General features: G+C 36.6%; 1 protein-coding gene across 1 annotated transcript in view; it reads left to right on the top strand.

Moving 5' to 3' along the window:
• Positions 1-3441: 3441 nt before the first annotated feature.
• Positions 3442-12683, top strand: part of LOC129770030 (allatotropins-like) — a 90231-nt gene continuing 80989 nt past the window's right edge. The window contains exon 1 of the mRNA XM_055772610.1: positions 3442-4227. Coding sequence (XP_055628585.1) covers positions 4222-4227 — 6 coding nt within the window. The 5' untranslated portion in view covers positions 3442-4221. The remainder of the gene's footprint in view (positions 4228-12683) is intronic.

The following is a 12683-nucleotide window of genomic DNA, read 5'->3' as shown; positions in this document are numbered from 1 at the left end:
ATGAACTTATAACTCAGGGCCCTCAACTGACCATTTTTGTGTGTTATTCTAGCTACTACGTCAATGCATCAATCATCATGTGATGGTGATCACAGCCTCTCACTCCCCATACGATCGATCTGCTGCATCGGTAATTGGTGCGATTTATAAACACAACAATGGAAGCAGTCCCGCTGTGTCCAACTGTGAACATTCGAACAATAGAAATATTCTTACGCCGAAAAATGCGACATGAGTTGTATATCGATCAGGCCCCGGCCAAGAGGATAGGATCCGCGAGCCAAAATGTGTTGCAATTTTAGCTGTCATTGCCAAAATACTCGGTGAGCTCAAGGCAGATCTATGGAACAAGGTGCGCCCATTCGCTAATCATATTTAACTCGAAACAATCGTCGTCAAATTCGCGAAAATTCAAAGAAGGCAATTTTGTAATCTTAAAATTTGAATGAAGATTCTTAAGTTATTCGATTATTTAAAACACGACGCTCTCTTAACCATTTGGCTACATATTTCACAACACACAACATTTACAAAAACTCGCCAGTGGAGGCGATCTGGCGTAGTGGTAACATTCATGCCTCTCACGCTGAAGGTCACGAGTTCAATTCTCACTCCCGACATTCTTCCAAAAATGGAAGTAAAAGTGACGAACCAGCCAAATGAGTTGAAAATCACTATAATACAGATTTAGTGATTTTCAATAGTTATTATTGCATAGAATACACATTCGAAACAGAAAAGTAAATTTTCATTTATTATATTTTCTTTCAGAAGTGTGTTTATATCATCCTGTAAATTCATGGCTGTAGAGTGGTTTTCACATTTTGACCAACCTGGCAGTATGTTAAGCGCCTTGATTTAAACCAGCTTGAGAGTTTGGCAGTTCTCGCGAGTGACAGTGGTTGCAAATTGCATTTGCGACCCGGACATGTTTGACGCTGTCAAATGCTGTGCATTAGTATATGGATGCCCTAAGGCTGGTATCGATAGAATAGGAATGAATACTCTTAAGTCTAAATGGCTAATGTGTAATAGATAAAAATGTGTGTCGATGAGATAGGAATACTTTTACGCCTATATGGCTACTGTGTAATATACAGCATGAGAAAAAAAGTACACGATAACTTCGGCTCTGTTATAGCTGAATTGCTAGATGAGCCTAGTAATAAAAATAAACAGATGGGATAAAAAAAAGTAAAATTTCCCCTTCGTGATGAATAATTGATGATGAATAATTCAATAAATAACGTTCGCACCGCAAATCGAAAGACAGTTTTGAGAAGTCCAATAAATTCTGTACAAGGACCTGCATGTTGTTGCTTTGATGAAAAAAATAATTGAAATTTTATGCATCGATTTAAAAAAGTGTCAAAAACAGTTTTTTTTGTAGTTTATACAAATATAGTTTTACAAAATCTGCTGTAATTCAGCAAACATAAAGTAAGTTCTAATGTTTGCATACACATTTTTAGCCGGATGTATCCCCTGAACCCCTGTGAACGTTTCATATTGACAATTTTAGTCGTTTTTTAGCCAATCGATCAAAATTTGGAGTAAATTAGAGGAGCACTTCATCGGAAATTGTACCAGAAGTGTGAAATACTATGCGTATCGTCGAAATGGAAGATTCACAACTTCCGTAAGCTTTCACAAAAATTCTATGCGAATCGGAAGCGGATTTATTTTAGTTTAGGGTAAATGATCTTGGTTTGTCCAGTCGAAAATATGATCATGGTTTGCCCACTTTTTTGAATGCTCTAATTTAGCGCTCCTGTGTCAAATAAGGCCTTCGAATGTTTCGAAACATATAAATGAAATTGCCTTTTACATGATTTATAGTAGTTTGATAGTATATTTTTACGAAATCACATGTTTTAAAGGATTATAAAATACACCTTCTATTTGTGTCAATGCGCCCTTCATTCGAGCAAACTTTTAATCGATCACCAGATGATTATTTGGCACGTATTCAGACCTTTTCTGGATTACAACACTTATAAATATTGTAAACATCATGTATGCTCACCATTTGTATCGGATTTACTAAACCATTAAATTAACGCATTTTGATGAACTCAATTCTGATCATGAGTTGTCCAATTCAATAATGTTGTTTTGTCCACATGATTTCTATGGCAACCGCTTGGCGCGCTGCAGTTTGTTTATGTTTGTTTATGGTGTGCTTCGCGCATAGCAGAAGTATGGTTTTTCTGTGTTGATTGTGTTGAGGTGAACACTTCTAAAATGCCCAAGAAAAGGCATATTCTGAAGAAAGCCTAAATTATGAATGAATCAATATGATGACAGTAAACTCAAGCAATGATAAATGCAACATCAAATTGTGAATTCGAATGTTTTCATTCAAAAATGGAGATTTCTAAAACCGGACAAACCATGATCATTTTTTTGGGCAAACAATGATCAGAGGTGGTCAAACCATGATCATAATTCTTCTTTAAGGAATATCGTTAAAAAACATAAAAATTTGAATAATTTCAACACCTTATGGTAGTATTAGCAACTAGAGACTTGGGGCTTTTCAACAAACCCAAACTCGTATCGATTATGTGTGATTTTCATGAAGAAAAATCGATTTGCATTTACTAGTTGCCTAAAAACACCCCAAATTGGACAAACCAAGATCATTTACCCTATAACAAAAAATCAATGATGTCCTCAGATCGTAGTTCGTAAGCACAAAATCCACCATGTTTAATTTAAAAAAAAATTGCGACCGCATTAAAATTCTAATGTTTCGTATTAGATATTATTAACAGGTGTCAAAAACGACGTTGACGTTCATCATGACGATCGATATGATTTTGAGCTTTTCACAACAGACCGTGCAACAACATGCGCTGCAAACTAACAAGTACGCGCTGACGAGAAATGCGGGAAAAAGATTATTTTGCGTTCTTTTGGTTTGGGATATTAAATAATAAATAAGTAAAAATAATTTTCAATTTTGTGAAAGATTGTAGAACTAAACGGTGCACATACTCGTATAATTGAATAAATGTATGTATACCTATGAAAATTGTGCTTTTGATTTTTTCCCTAAAAATCGGCACGAACTTTCCGGACAACCCAAATTTATAAAAAAAAATGCAAATCAAATGAATCAAATTTTGCATATTTGCAAATTTTAATGCAATTTGAATCGTTTTGAAAGACGATTGATATGTACGCGTCTACATATTATATGTGGTAAACGGCTACTGAAAAGGTGGATGAGGAAAAGCTTGCATCAAGCTAACCAGCTGGGAAGCAACAGCTCCATCGGTTCGTCCGCGATGTCGCATGATTCGTGACATCATAACGATGACGGTGGGTTGATTGGGCCGACGACAGGAGACTCTGATGATTATGATGACGGAGGTGATGACGAGTAACAGGAAATAAAAGGAACTGATCTTGTTTGGAAGCAAGCACTCCTTTTTGGTAATCCTGAGGATACAGATGGCAGCAGAGAGATAACCAGCAAGGAACAAACGATCTTTTAGTGAGTGTCAGAACAAGAACAGTAGACACGTAGTGTGAAGTGCAAGTGCCAAAGAGACAACATTAGGCGGTACTGTATCTGGTGAATAATTTGAAAGCGCCCGGAACGAGATAAGCACTCATGGGAATTTAAAATTGCAATATAGTTCTAAACGAACAATTGTAGGGAAACGTGAAACAGTGCATTACCATATATTGCAACGTGGAGAAGCATTCCGATACAATTGTTTTTTCACAGCCTCCACTTCAGATCTTGACATTTCACTGGTAACAAAAGCCACGGCGTGGCGTTTTGCTTTGCTCTATTCAGATCAACAATAAGCAAGTGCTAGAGGTTAGTAGAAGTGCAACTTCATAAAGACTCACTTAAATCTCGCCACTTGGCAGCCTTGTTGAGTCGGCGCACGGAATGTAAAGTGGCAGAAAAAAATATTACATCCCAGGAAGCACGTCAGAAGTGAACGAATTTATGAGGCGGGAGGTCTATGAATAAATTTATACTTTCGCGAGATTTGTTTTAATCGAGGTGCAATCCGAGCGTATCTAGCTCTACATATTAGGCGAAAGAGCCCTACTGGGAGTGCGGCTCGCATCGAGTGTAGGAGTGTTCGAAGAGTACCACCGGCAAAAAAACAGGGTGGGAGGCAATAAATTTGTCACTGAAGCACAAGTGCATCGTGATAAATTTTTGACAAATTCGCCGAAAAAAAAACGGTTACGATGAAGGTAAGTGAGAAAAAGTTTTTTCTAGGAAAGGGATATGATGGAATGCAGCAACAGAGTACTTGAGAGAAGTGCATAGATGATGACTTATGTAATTTACACAATTTTTGAATCATTGCTCTAAATGAATAATTACTTATTTGATAAAGTACGCATACTATTTTGATTGAAAACATAACCAAATGTGTTCTCATTGTATTAATGACACAATTCGTCTCTTATTAAAGTCTTATCAAGCCACCCAAGGGAATTGTTTTTTGCTGCATTAAATTCTAGAAACCTTCATTCAAATGATAAATATACAAGCGTGATCATTGATTTTCAACACATCTTCTCTCACACAGTCTAGAGTCTAGACCAAGCTTTAGAATATTTAAATGAGAAAACCACATATTAGCACATTCTGGTACATTCACACATGCCGATTAAAGTGAAAAGTAGTTCGAGGCTTCTATTCCTCGTATCGTCAGGAACCGTATTCATGTAATTATGTTTTCATAGTGTGTTCCTTACTTTAATTACTGGAATGATGTTCTTTTAGCTTTAAATGTTAAGTTACTTTTCCAGTAAAAATAAGGAAATCATGTCGAATCTCTCTCAAAATTGTAGATTTTTTCTGTATTTTCCAATTCAATAAATTATGTTTTTCGGGAGTGAACACCGAGCTGCCTTAAAATATTGTTATGATTAACTATTCTGGTACATTTTTAATGTAATGAAAAATGTGATGTTCACAATACTGTTTGAAACTTATAAGTGGTACCAGTGCTTCAAAAATAGTCTACGATGACCATAATTGACCAATTGATATTGGAAAATGAAGAAATGTTGTAAATCGATTAGTTCCAACTATTGTTGATCTATATTGCCGAACAAAATGACTGAAAGACGGCTGAGGTGGTCATTCCAATTAACTAGTAGATACTAGGCAAAAGCCCTGAATCTATGTCCGCACACAGAACATTGAGAAAAGCTTGCTATCCGTTATATGCTCATATGAGGTAGATATCATGCTAAAAAGACGAAATAGTGGACTCGTTAAGCTATACTTCTGCTTTCTGAAGCACTATTGATATAGATCAGCTATAGTCAACCTGCGGCCCACCAGGCTCTTCTGGTTGGCCCGCCTGGCCCGTTACCATTTCGTATGAGTAACAATCATGGAAACTTAAGAAATCATCTAAGAAGCATGAGATGTAAATAATGAAGATTGACACATTACACATTATTACACATTAGTTAGTTGTGTAGTTAAGGGGTATTAGTAGATTAAATATATTCTTGTTGACGTTAGTGAATAAAAATGAAAATATGGATATGAAAATATCCATATGAAAACATTACCTATTTCTTGACATAAGACTACATACGTCTTTCAGTAATGGTACTGCTTCTAAAGCAAACAATTGAAGTCACAAAAATCTGTAAATATGAGGACAAGCTTGAAAGCCTATGATTTGTCGATATGTGTCAATGACTGTCAGTAAAAACTCTCTGAATATTGTGCTCGTTCTGGTTTTTATTTTGCTATTGTGTTGAACTGTTTTTTTTTTGTCACAGAATGCATCTTCAGAATATGCAAGAAGCAAGCATAGTTTTTTGTTTCGAGCTCTGTTGCCTCAAACTGGCTCTACATTAAAATGTACGCTACGGAAGAAGTTTCTGTTACTTTCATTTGAAAGATGAGAAAATGTAGCGCAGGATTAGTGGATTTTATTAACATTTTGGAAGTAGAAAACCTAAAATTTAATAATTTTTAATGTGTTATTATTAATTTCAGTAATGGTACCAAATCAGAAAACACGGTCACGATTTTTATGAAATAGTTTTAACGATAATAATTATTTTAGCTCTGAACAGATTTTGATGGTTAGCAATCCAATAGAATCAGAAATTGTCTAATTTTTTTTCGGTACGTTATACATTACGGCTATAATTAAAATGAATGAAAATTGAAAGGAAACACATTTTCCTATCGTATTCCCGTAGCCGAGGTACAATATTTAAATATCACTGCTAATCAGGAATGCGTAAATCGGTCACTCGAAATGCAAATGCAGCTTCCGTTCTTCGGACAATGTGGGTAGAGGAAATATTGCAAACTGCAATCGCTGTATTATATTCATTGAGTATAAACGAACCATACGAAATTTCAAATTACAGTATTGACAATTTATCTGTCACCTAGCGACCAGACGCTAGCTTGGTCTTGCTTCAACTATCAGACAGCAGTTTTTCTTAATGTTAATGTCACACACAACAGTTTTGCTCAAATTTAAGAAAGAATGAAAAATAGATATCGCACAGTATGGGGGTATGTCAATAACTTCATTCGAATAATAAAAGATGTATGAATAATGCTGGTTATTTTTTGACCCAAAAACTTTTTCAATAGTTCAAAACTGCTTCTAAAGCAAACAATTGAAGTCACAAAAATCTATAAATATGAGAACAAGCTTGAAATCCTATGATTTGTCGATGTATTAGGCTGTCAAAAAAGTCCTGCGGTATTTTTTTGAATTTTCATTTGTTCATAAAATTAGTTACAATCATCTGTTTTAAGTCAAATATGCGCCGTTTTGTTCGATGACTTGTTCCCAACGAGAAGCCAACTTCATAATACCCCTATTATAGAAGCTCGCTTCCTTATTGGCAAAAAACTCGGATAGCCAATTTTCACAGGCCTCTTTTGTGGCTAACTTCTGACTACCTAGCTCGTTCGCCATGGACAAAAACAGGTGGTAGTCGCTTGATGCAAGGTCTATACGGCGGATGCAAAAGAACCTCCCATCCGAGCTACCGGAGCTTCTGGCGCGTCACCAAAGAAGTGTGTGGCTTGACGTTGTCCTGATGGAAGACAATGCGGCCTCTGTTTATCAAAGATGGCCTCTTCTTCATGAGTGCTACCTTCAAGCGGTCCAGTTGTTGGCAGTACAGGTCCGAATTGAGCGTTTGGCCATAGGGAAGCAGCTCATAATAGATTATTCCTTGAAAATCCCACCAAACACACAGCAGAACCTTCCTGGCCGTTAATGAGGGCTTGGCCACCGTCTGAGCCGCTTCAGCGGGCTTCGACCACGACCGTTTGTGCTTCACGTTGTCGTAAGTGACCCACTTTTCATCGCCAGTCACCATCCGCTTCAGAAACGGGTCGATTTTGTTGCGATTCAGCAGCGATTCACATGCGTCGAAACGGTGAAAGATGTTTTTTTTGCGTCAACGTGTGTGGCACCCATACATCGAGCTTCTTTGTGAATCCAAGCTTCTTCAAATGGTTAATAACGGTTTGATGACTTATCCCCAGCTCTTGACCGATGCTACGGCTGCTACTATGCCGGTCTTTCTCGGCTAATTCAGCGATTTTGTCGCAATTTTCGACGACAAGCCTTCCGGAGCGTGGCGCATCTTCGACGACCTCTACACCAGAACGAAAACGTTGAAACCATCGTTGTGCGGTGGAAATGGAAACTGTATCGGGTCCATAAACTGCACAAATTTTATTGGCATCTTGAGATGCATTTTTGCCTTTATCATAGTAGTACTGTAAAATATGTCGGATTTTCTCTTTATTTTGCTCCATATTTGCGGCACTATAACTCACGAACGACTTAACCAAACAAAACACTGTCAAGGACTATATTATAGCGCGCAAAAATACCTTTCCATAACTATAGTATGACTCGATACAATGAATACAACTAGAACTACGCGCTTACAACGACACCTCGTGGAAATACCGCAGGACTTTTTTGACAGCCTAATATGTCAATGACTGTCAGTAAAAACTCTCTGAATATTGTGCACGCTCTGTTTTTTATTTTGCTATTGTGTTGAACTATTTTTTCGCTACAGAACGCATCTTAAGAATATCCAAGAAGCAAGCATAGTGTAAAGCAGATGAGAAATATGTTACAGGGGGGACTCGATTATATACAATTTCTGATTTCTTTTCACTGTATATAATCGAATCAAAAAATTTTTAAGTTGATTCGTTTAATTCCCTTAAAGTCAGAATACACCTTTCTCATATGAAAAAATAATTTCATCCAGATTCTCTCAGCAGATGATAGACGATCATATTTGATGAAAAAAAATCCTTCTACGCATATGTTCGAATTTCAACAATGACAGAGTTATAGAACTTTTTTTTTGTTTCGGACTCTGTTGCCTAAAACTGGCTCTACATTAAAATGTACCCTACGAAAGACGATTCTTTTACTTTCATTTGAAAGATGAGAAAATGTAGCACAGGATATAGTAGTGGGACATCTAAATTAGTGGATTTTAATAACATTTTGGAAGTAGAAAACCTAAAATTTAATAATTTTTAATGTGTTATTATGAATTAGATCTGAAAATTTATATTAAACTAAATTGTTTCTATCAATTAAATTGAAGCTCGAATAATTCTACAATTTATTCTTCGACACCCACCTTCTATCTTTTTTAGTTTGGCTGCAATATCGATATAAACAATTCCTGGGGAAAATTCAAGCAAACTCTTCAAAAATCACGGTTTTCACCCCACTGTACATGTAATAGTCACTTAAATTTCACGTTAAAGTTGAAACGTCACATTTCTTCTTGAAATAAGTCATATTTGAAATATAAAAAAAAATATTTTTTTCCAAATTGTATAGAATCGAATCACATATAATCGAGTCCGACCTGTATTTATATTTATTTGAAGCCGAAAGGAGTTTCTGTGAATTCAGTACTTTTCTTTGATTTTTATTGGTGTAATGATGTTGTTTTGAATTATAGAGGCTTTGAGCTTGCTCAATTAATTAGCTTCTAGCATTGAAAAAAAAAAAAAATTTGAAAAACTTAACTAAACAACGCCTTGAGAAATACCATTTAAAAAGCCTTGCTGCTGTCCGGTCCGTGACTGATAAATCGTTAATGACTTATTTGTGATTTTTTACAATCGTTCATTCAATTTACGAGATTTTAATTATTATTTCCGGGTTGAGAGTTGTGTTCTTCGGTGGAAAACTGAAGATGAAAATTTGTTTCGATGCTATTGCATTCGTATTGTCCGCCACTACACAATAGTTATGGTTCGGATTTTCGGTTGCCGTACTGCGTCTTCTGAGATGTTTCCTTCTGCGTTGGACATTAATTTTGCTAAGAGATACTGAAAAATAATAGAAGTATCAGTAAGTTTCTTCGTTTTTTTTCAAAGATTAATGCTTTATTCTGAAAAATGGTTACGAATTTAATATTCAAAGTATTGCCAATCGCTAGTCACAACTTTTTCCCATCATTCTGGCAATTCACGGATTTTTTTGTGGAAATAATCGGCCGGTTTGTCGGCTAACCACGAATCGAAATGGAAGAAGTGCTGGTCAACCAGACCATGTTGCATCGATCGAAGAAGGTAGTATTCGGACGGAGCAATGTCTGGAGAATACTTCATCGTGCCTTTGCTCGTATTGTGGCCATTTTTCCTTCAGTGCACGACTCAAACGCATAAATTGTCATCGGTAGAGGTCCGCCGTAATTCGGTTTTAGCAGCTCATAGTATACCACACCCAGCTGGTCCCACCAAATAGACAGTGTAACCTTCTGGCCGTGAACATTCCGCGCGGCCGCCGATGTTGATGCATGACCGGGGTATCCATACGTTGCCCGACGTTTAGGATTGTCGTAATGGACCCACTTTTCATCGCCAGTAATGATTCGATGCAAAACCCTTTCTTTCATGCCATTGGAGCAGTTGTTTGCACGTGAAAAAACGGCGTTCGACGTCTCAATTCATACGGCACCCAATGTCATATCTTTCGGATCATTGCCATTGCTTTTAAATGATCGGATATGGTTTGCTGAGCTACTCCAAGTGTATCTGAAAGATCTTGTTGCGTTCGTGACGGATCTTGATCGAGTAAAGTCTCCAATTCTTCATCTTCAAACTTTTTTGGCGGTCCGGACGTTCTCCGTCTTCCAAGTCAAAATTACCACTTTTAAACCGTGCAAACCACGTCTGACACGTTCGCTCAGTTGGAGCACGGTCACCATATACTTCCACCAAAATGCAATGACTTTACGCAGCTTTTTTCTTCATATTGAAGTAATGAAGTAACACTCCCCGTAAAAACACTCTCGTTGGTACGAAATTCAACATATTCAGAGTGTTTCCTTCCTGTTGTTTACGCTTCAACTTTTTGACATATACTGAAAAAGACGCGCAGTGACATTAGCTTTCCAACGAATGTCTGCAAATTTGATTCATTGGATTCAAGTTACGCCATCTGTTGTAAAACCGAAGAAACTTGGATATTAAAGAAGATCTCAATTTCAGTTTCAGAGCATCGAGTTATCAATAGTACATGTTAATGCTTAGAATTAATTTGACAATGACAAAGACAACTCCTCACTCAGTGAAAGCATTCATTTATCGGCTCTTGTAATCTATCAAATATTTATATCGAAAAGTTTTATTATTGAATTTCTTTAATGATTGTTCTCACCGGCAATAATTTCGTAGTACAGTCTTGGACATCACGCTTCTTTATTAATTTTTTTGCGGCTCACGACATCATGAATAACACGTGTTGGTGGCCCCTATGAAAAAAAGGTTGAGTATCGCTGATATATGATATATCGGTGCTCCTGTGGCCGAGTGGTTAGCGTCCTACATGATCATGCCGGGGGTTCGGGTTCGGTTCCCGTTTTGACCGGGGGATTTTTCATCAAAGAAATTTCTTCCGACTTGCACTGTGGTCACGCGCATTCTAGAGCTTGCCGCTCCAGAATACATTTAAGGCGTGTTATCCGGCATCAACTTAGTACCACTAATAAAAATGATGCAAGTAATACTACGCTGAGAAGACAAAAGTTCCGCTGGGAAAGTTAATGCCATCCAAAAAGAAGAAGATCGCTGATATAGATGAATGAATTGATAATAACCGCATTTCAATTACCACCCAGGTAGTTCAGATACCGAGTAAATGCTCTATATTAGCGTTTAATGCTTTAGTTAATATATGTTTCCATCACTGTTAATATGCTTTCATAATGTTCATAATGTTTCATAATATTAGGCTTACAAGCAAGAAAAATGTAGATATACTGCTATTTGGCATCAGAGATGCTGAATTAGAGCCATAATTGTTAGTTAAAGCTATAAGTTAATGCTTATCAATGCTGATACATCATTCGGGTCTGATCAGAGATTTTCACAAGAGAAGTTGGATTTCAGATGAGTTATTGTGAGATTGGTACCAGAAGGATTTATTCCTGTTGCAGTGAATGGATGTCCTATTTGCTTGCGAAAAACAACTAAAATAGCTAACGAAAATCCTGGCTCTAATAGTCAATATTGGGATCCAGAAAACCTTCGATGAGTGGATTACATGTTGGCCCGAGTATATCGTAGCCGTCGGAAACTACTCTGAAAGGAAAAAAAAGTTGTTTAACATTTAATTGAGCAGTTCTTCAGAAATATCAGGCTCTACCAAAATGAAATGATTTCAATCGAATTGAAATCTCGAAATAAAATAGTGCAGTATAATTATATTACTTTTCTGAGGAATACAAGATTGTATCTAACGATTGCAGTACATATAATTTCCATATACAAAGTGAATTTAAAGGTGTTGTTGAGGGTTTCCAGCAAAGAAGAGATTTATAACATAGAATGGGAACCTGGAACCCGCTTTATCCTTTTTTTGAATAAATGTACATCGCCAAGATTTTATAAACATTTACTTTATCAAGTAGTCAATTAATTACATTTGGTTGAAAGCATTTCAACAAAAAAAAAAACCTATCACGATTTATTCTACCTCTTGCACAACGACGAGAATGCGTAATCATACCCAATAACATCTGGTGAACTCTTTCAAAGAACAAATTATTATGCATCAGATGGCTTTTTAATTTTGCGTTTGAGTTTGCATTTCTTCTGACGATTGGATGTCGTTTCTTTTAGTTTAACGGGTGAAAATGTCAGATATTAATTACTTGTCGTCGTGGACGCCTTTCGTCAATTTGCTCAGAGTAGTGTGTGACAACGGGAAGCCCCCTTGCAAGTATAAATCAGAACCATTAGTATTTTTGCTTGTTTCTAGCCGAGCAATGGTCGATGGCGTTCTCAGACTTGGGTACAATCTTGCACTAATGAATAAATCAGAAGAAAAATGAAGGTGTTTTTCTTGCATCTATGAAAATGCGAAATGGAAGATAAAGCGCAGCTATTCAGTTGCAAATTAACATTTCTATCAGTCTGATCAAACATGGAATTAATTAGGTGCCTTTTAGATAGATTGTTTGGTATAATGTATGTAACCTCTGCAGTTTTTCATGAAAACTAACACAAAATTAGGACGAAAAACAGCCGAATTTTACGCGACCGTCTTCGATTTTTTTGAAACTTGGTACACATGATAGCAGTTATCCAAAATCACATTCGCACATTAAACATAATTAATATTTCTTCCAAAAAATCGTAACCCAAA

Source organism: Toxorhynchites rutilus, chromosome 2 (genome assembly GCF_029784135.1).
Source record: "Toxorhynchites rutilus septentrionalis strain SRP chromosome 2, ASM2978413v1, whole genome shotgun sequence".
Taxonomy (NCBI): Eukaryota; Metazoa; Arthropoda; class Insecta; order Diptera; family Culicidae; genus Toxorhynchites; species Toxorhynchites rutilus.
The sequence above is the reverse complement of the archived record's forward strand: the minus strand, read 5'-3'. Positions and strand labels throughout refer to the sequence as shown.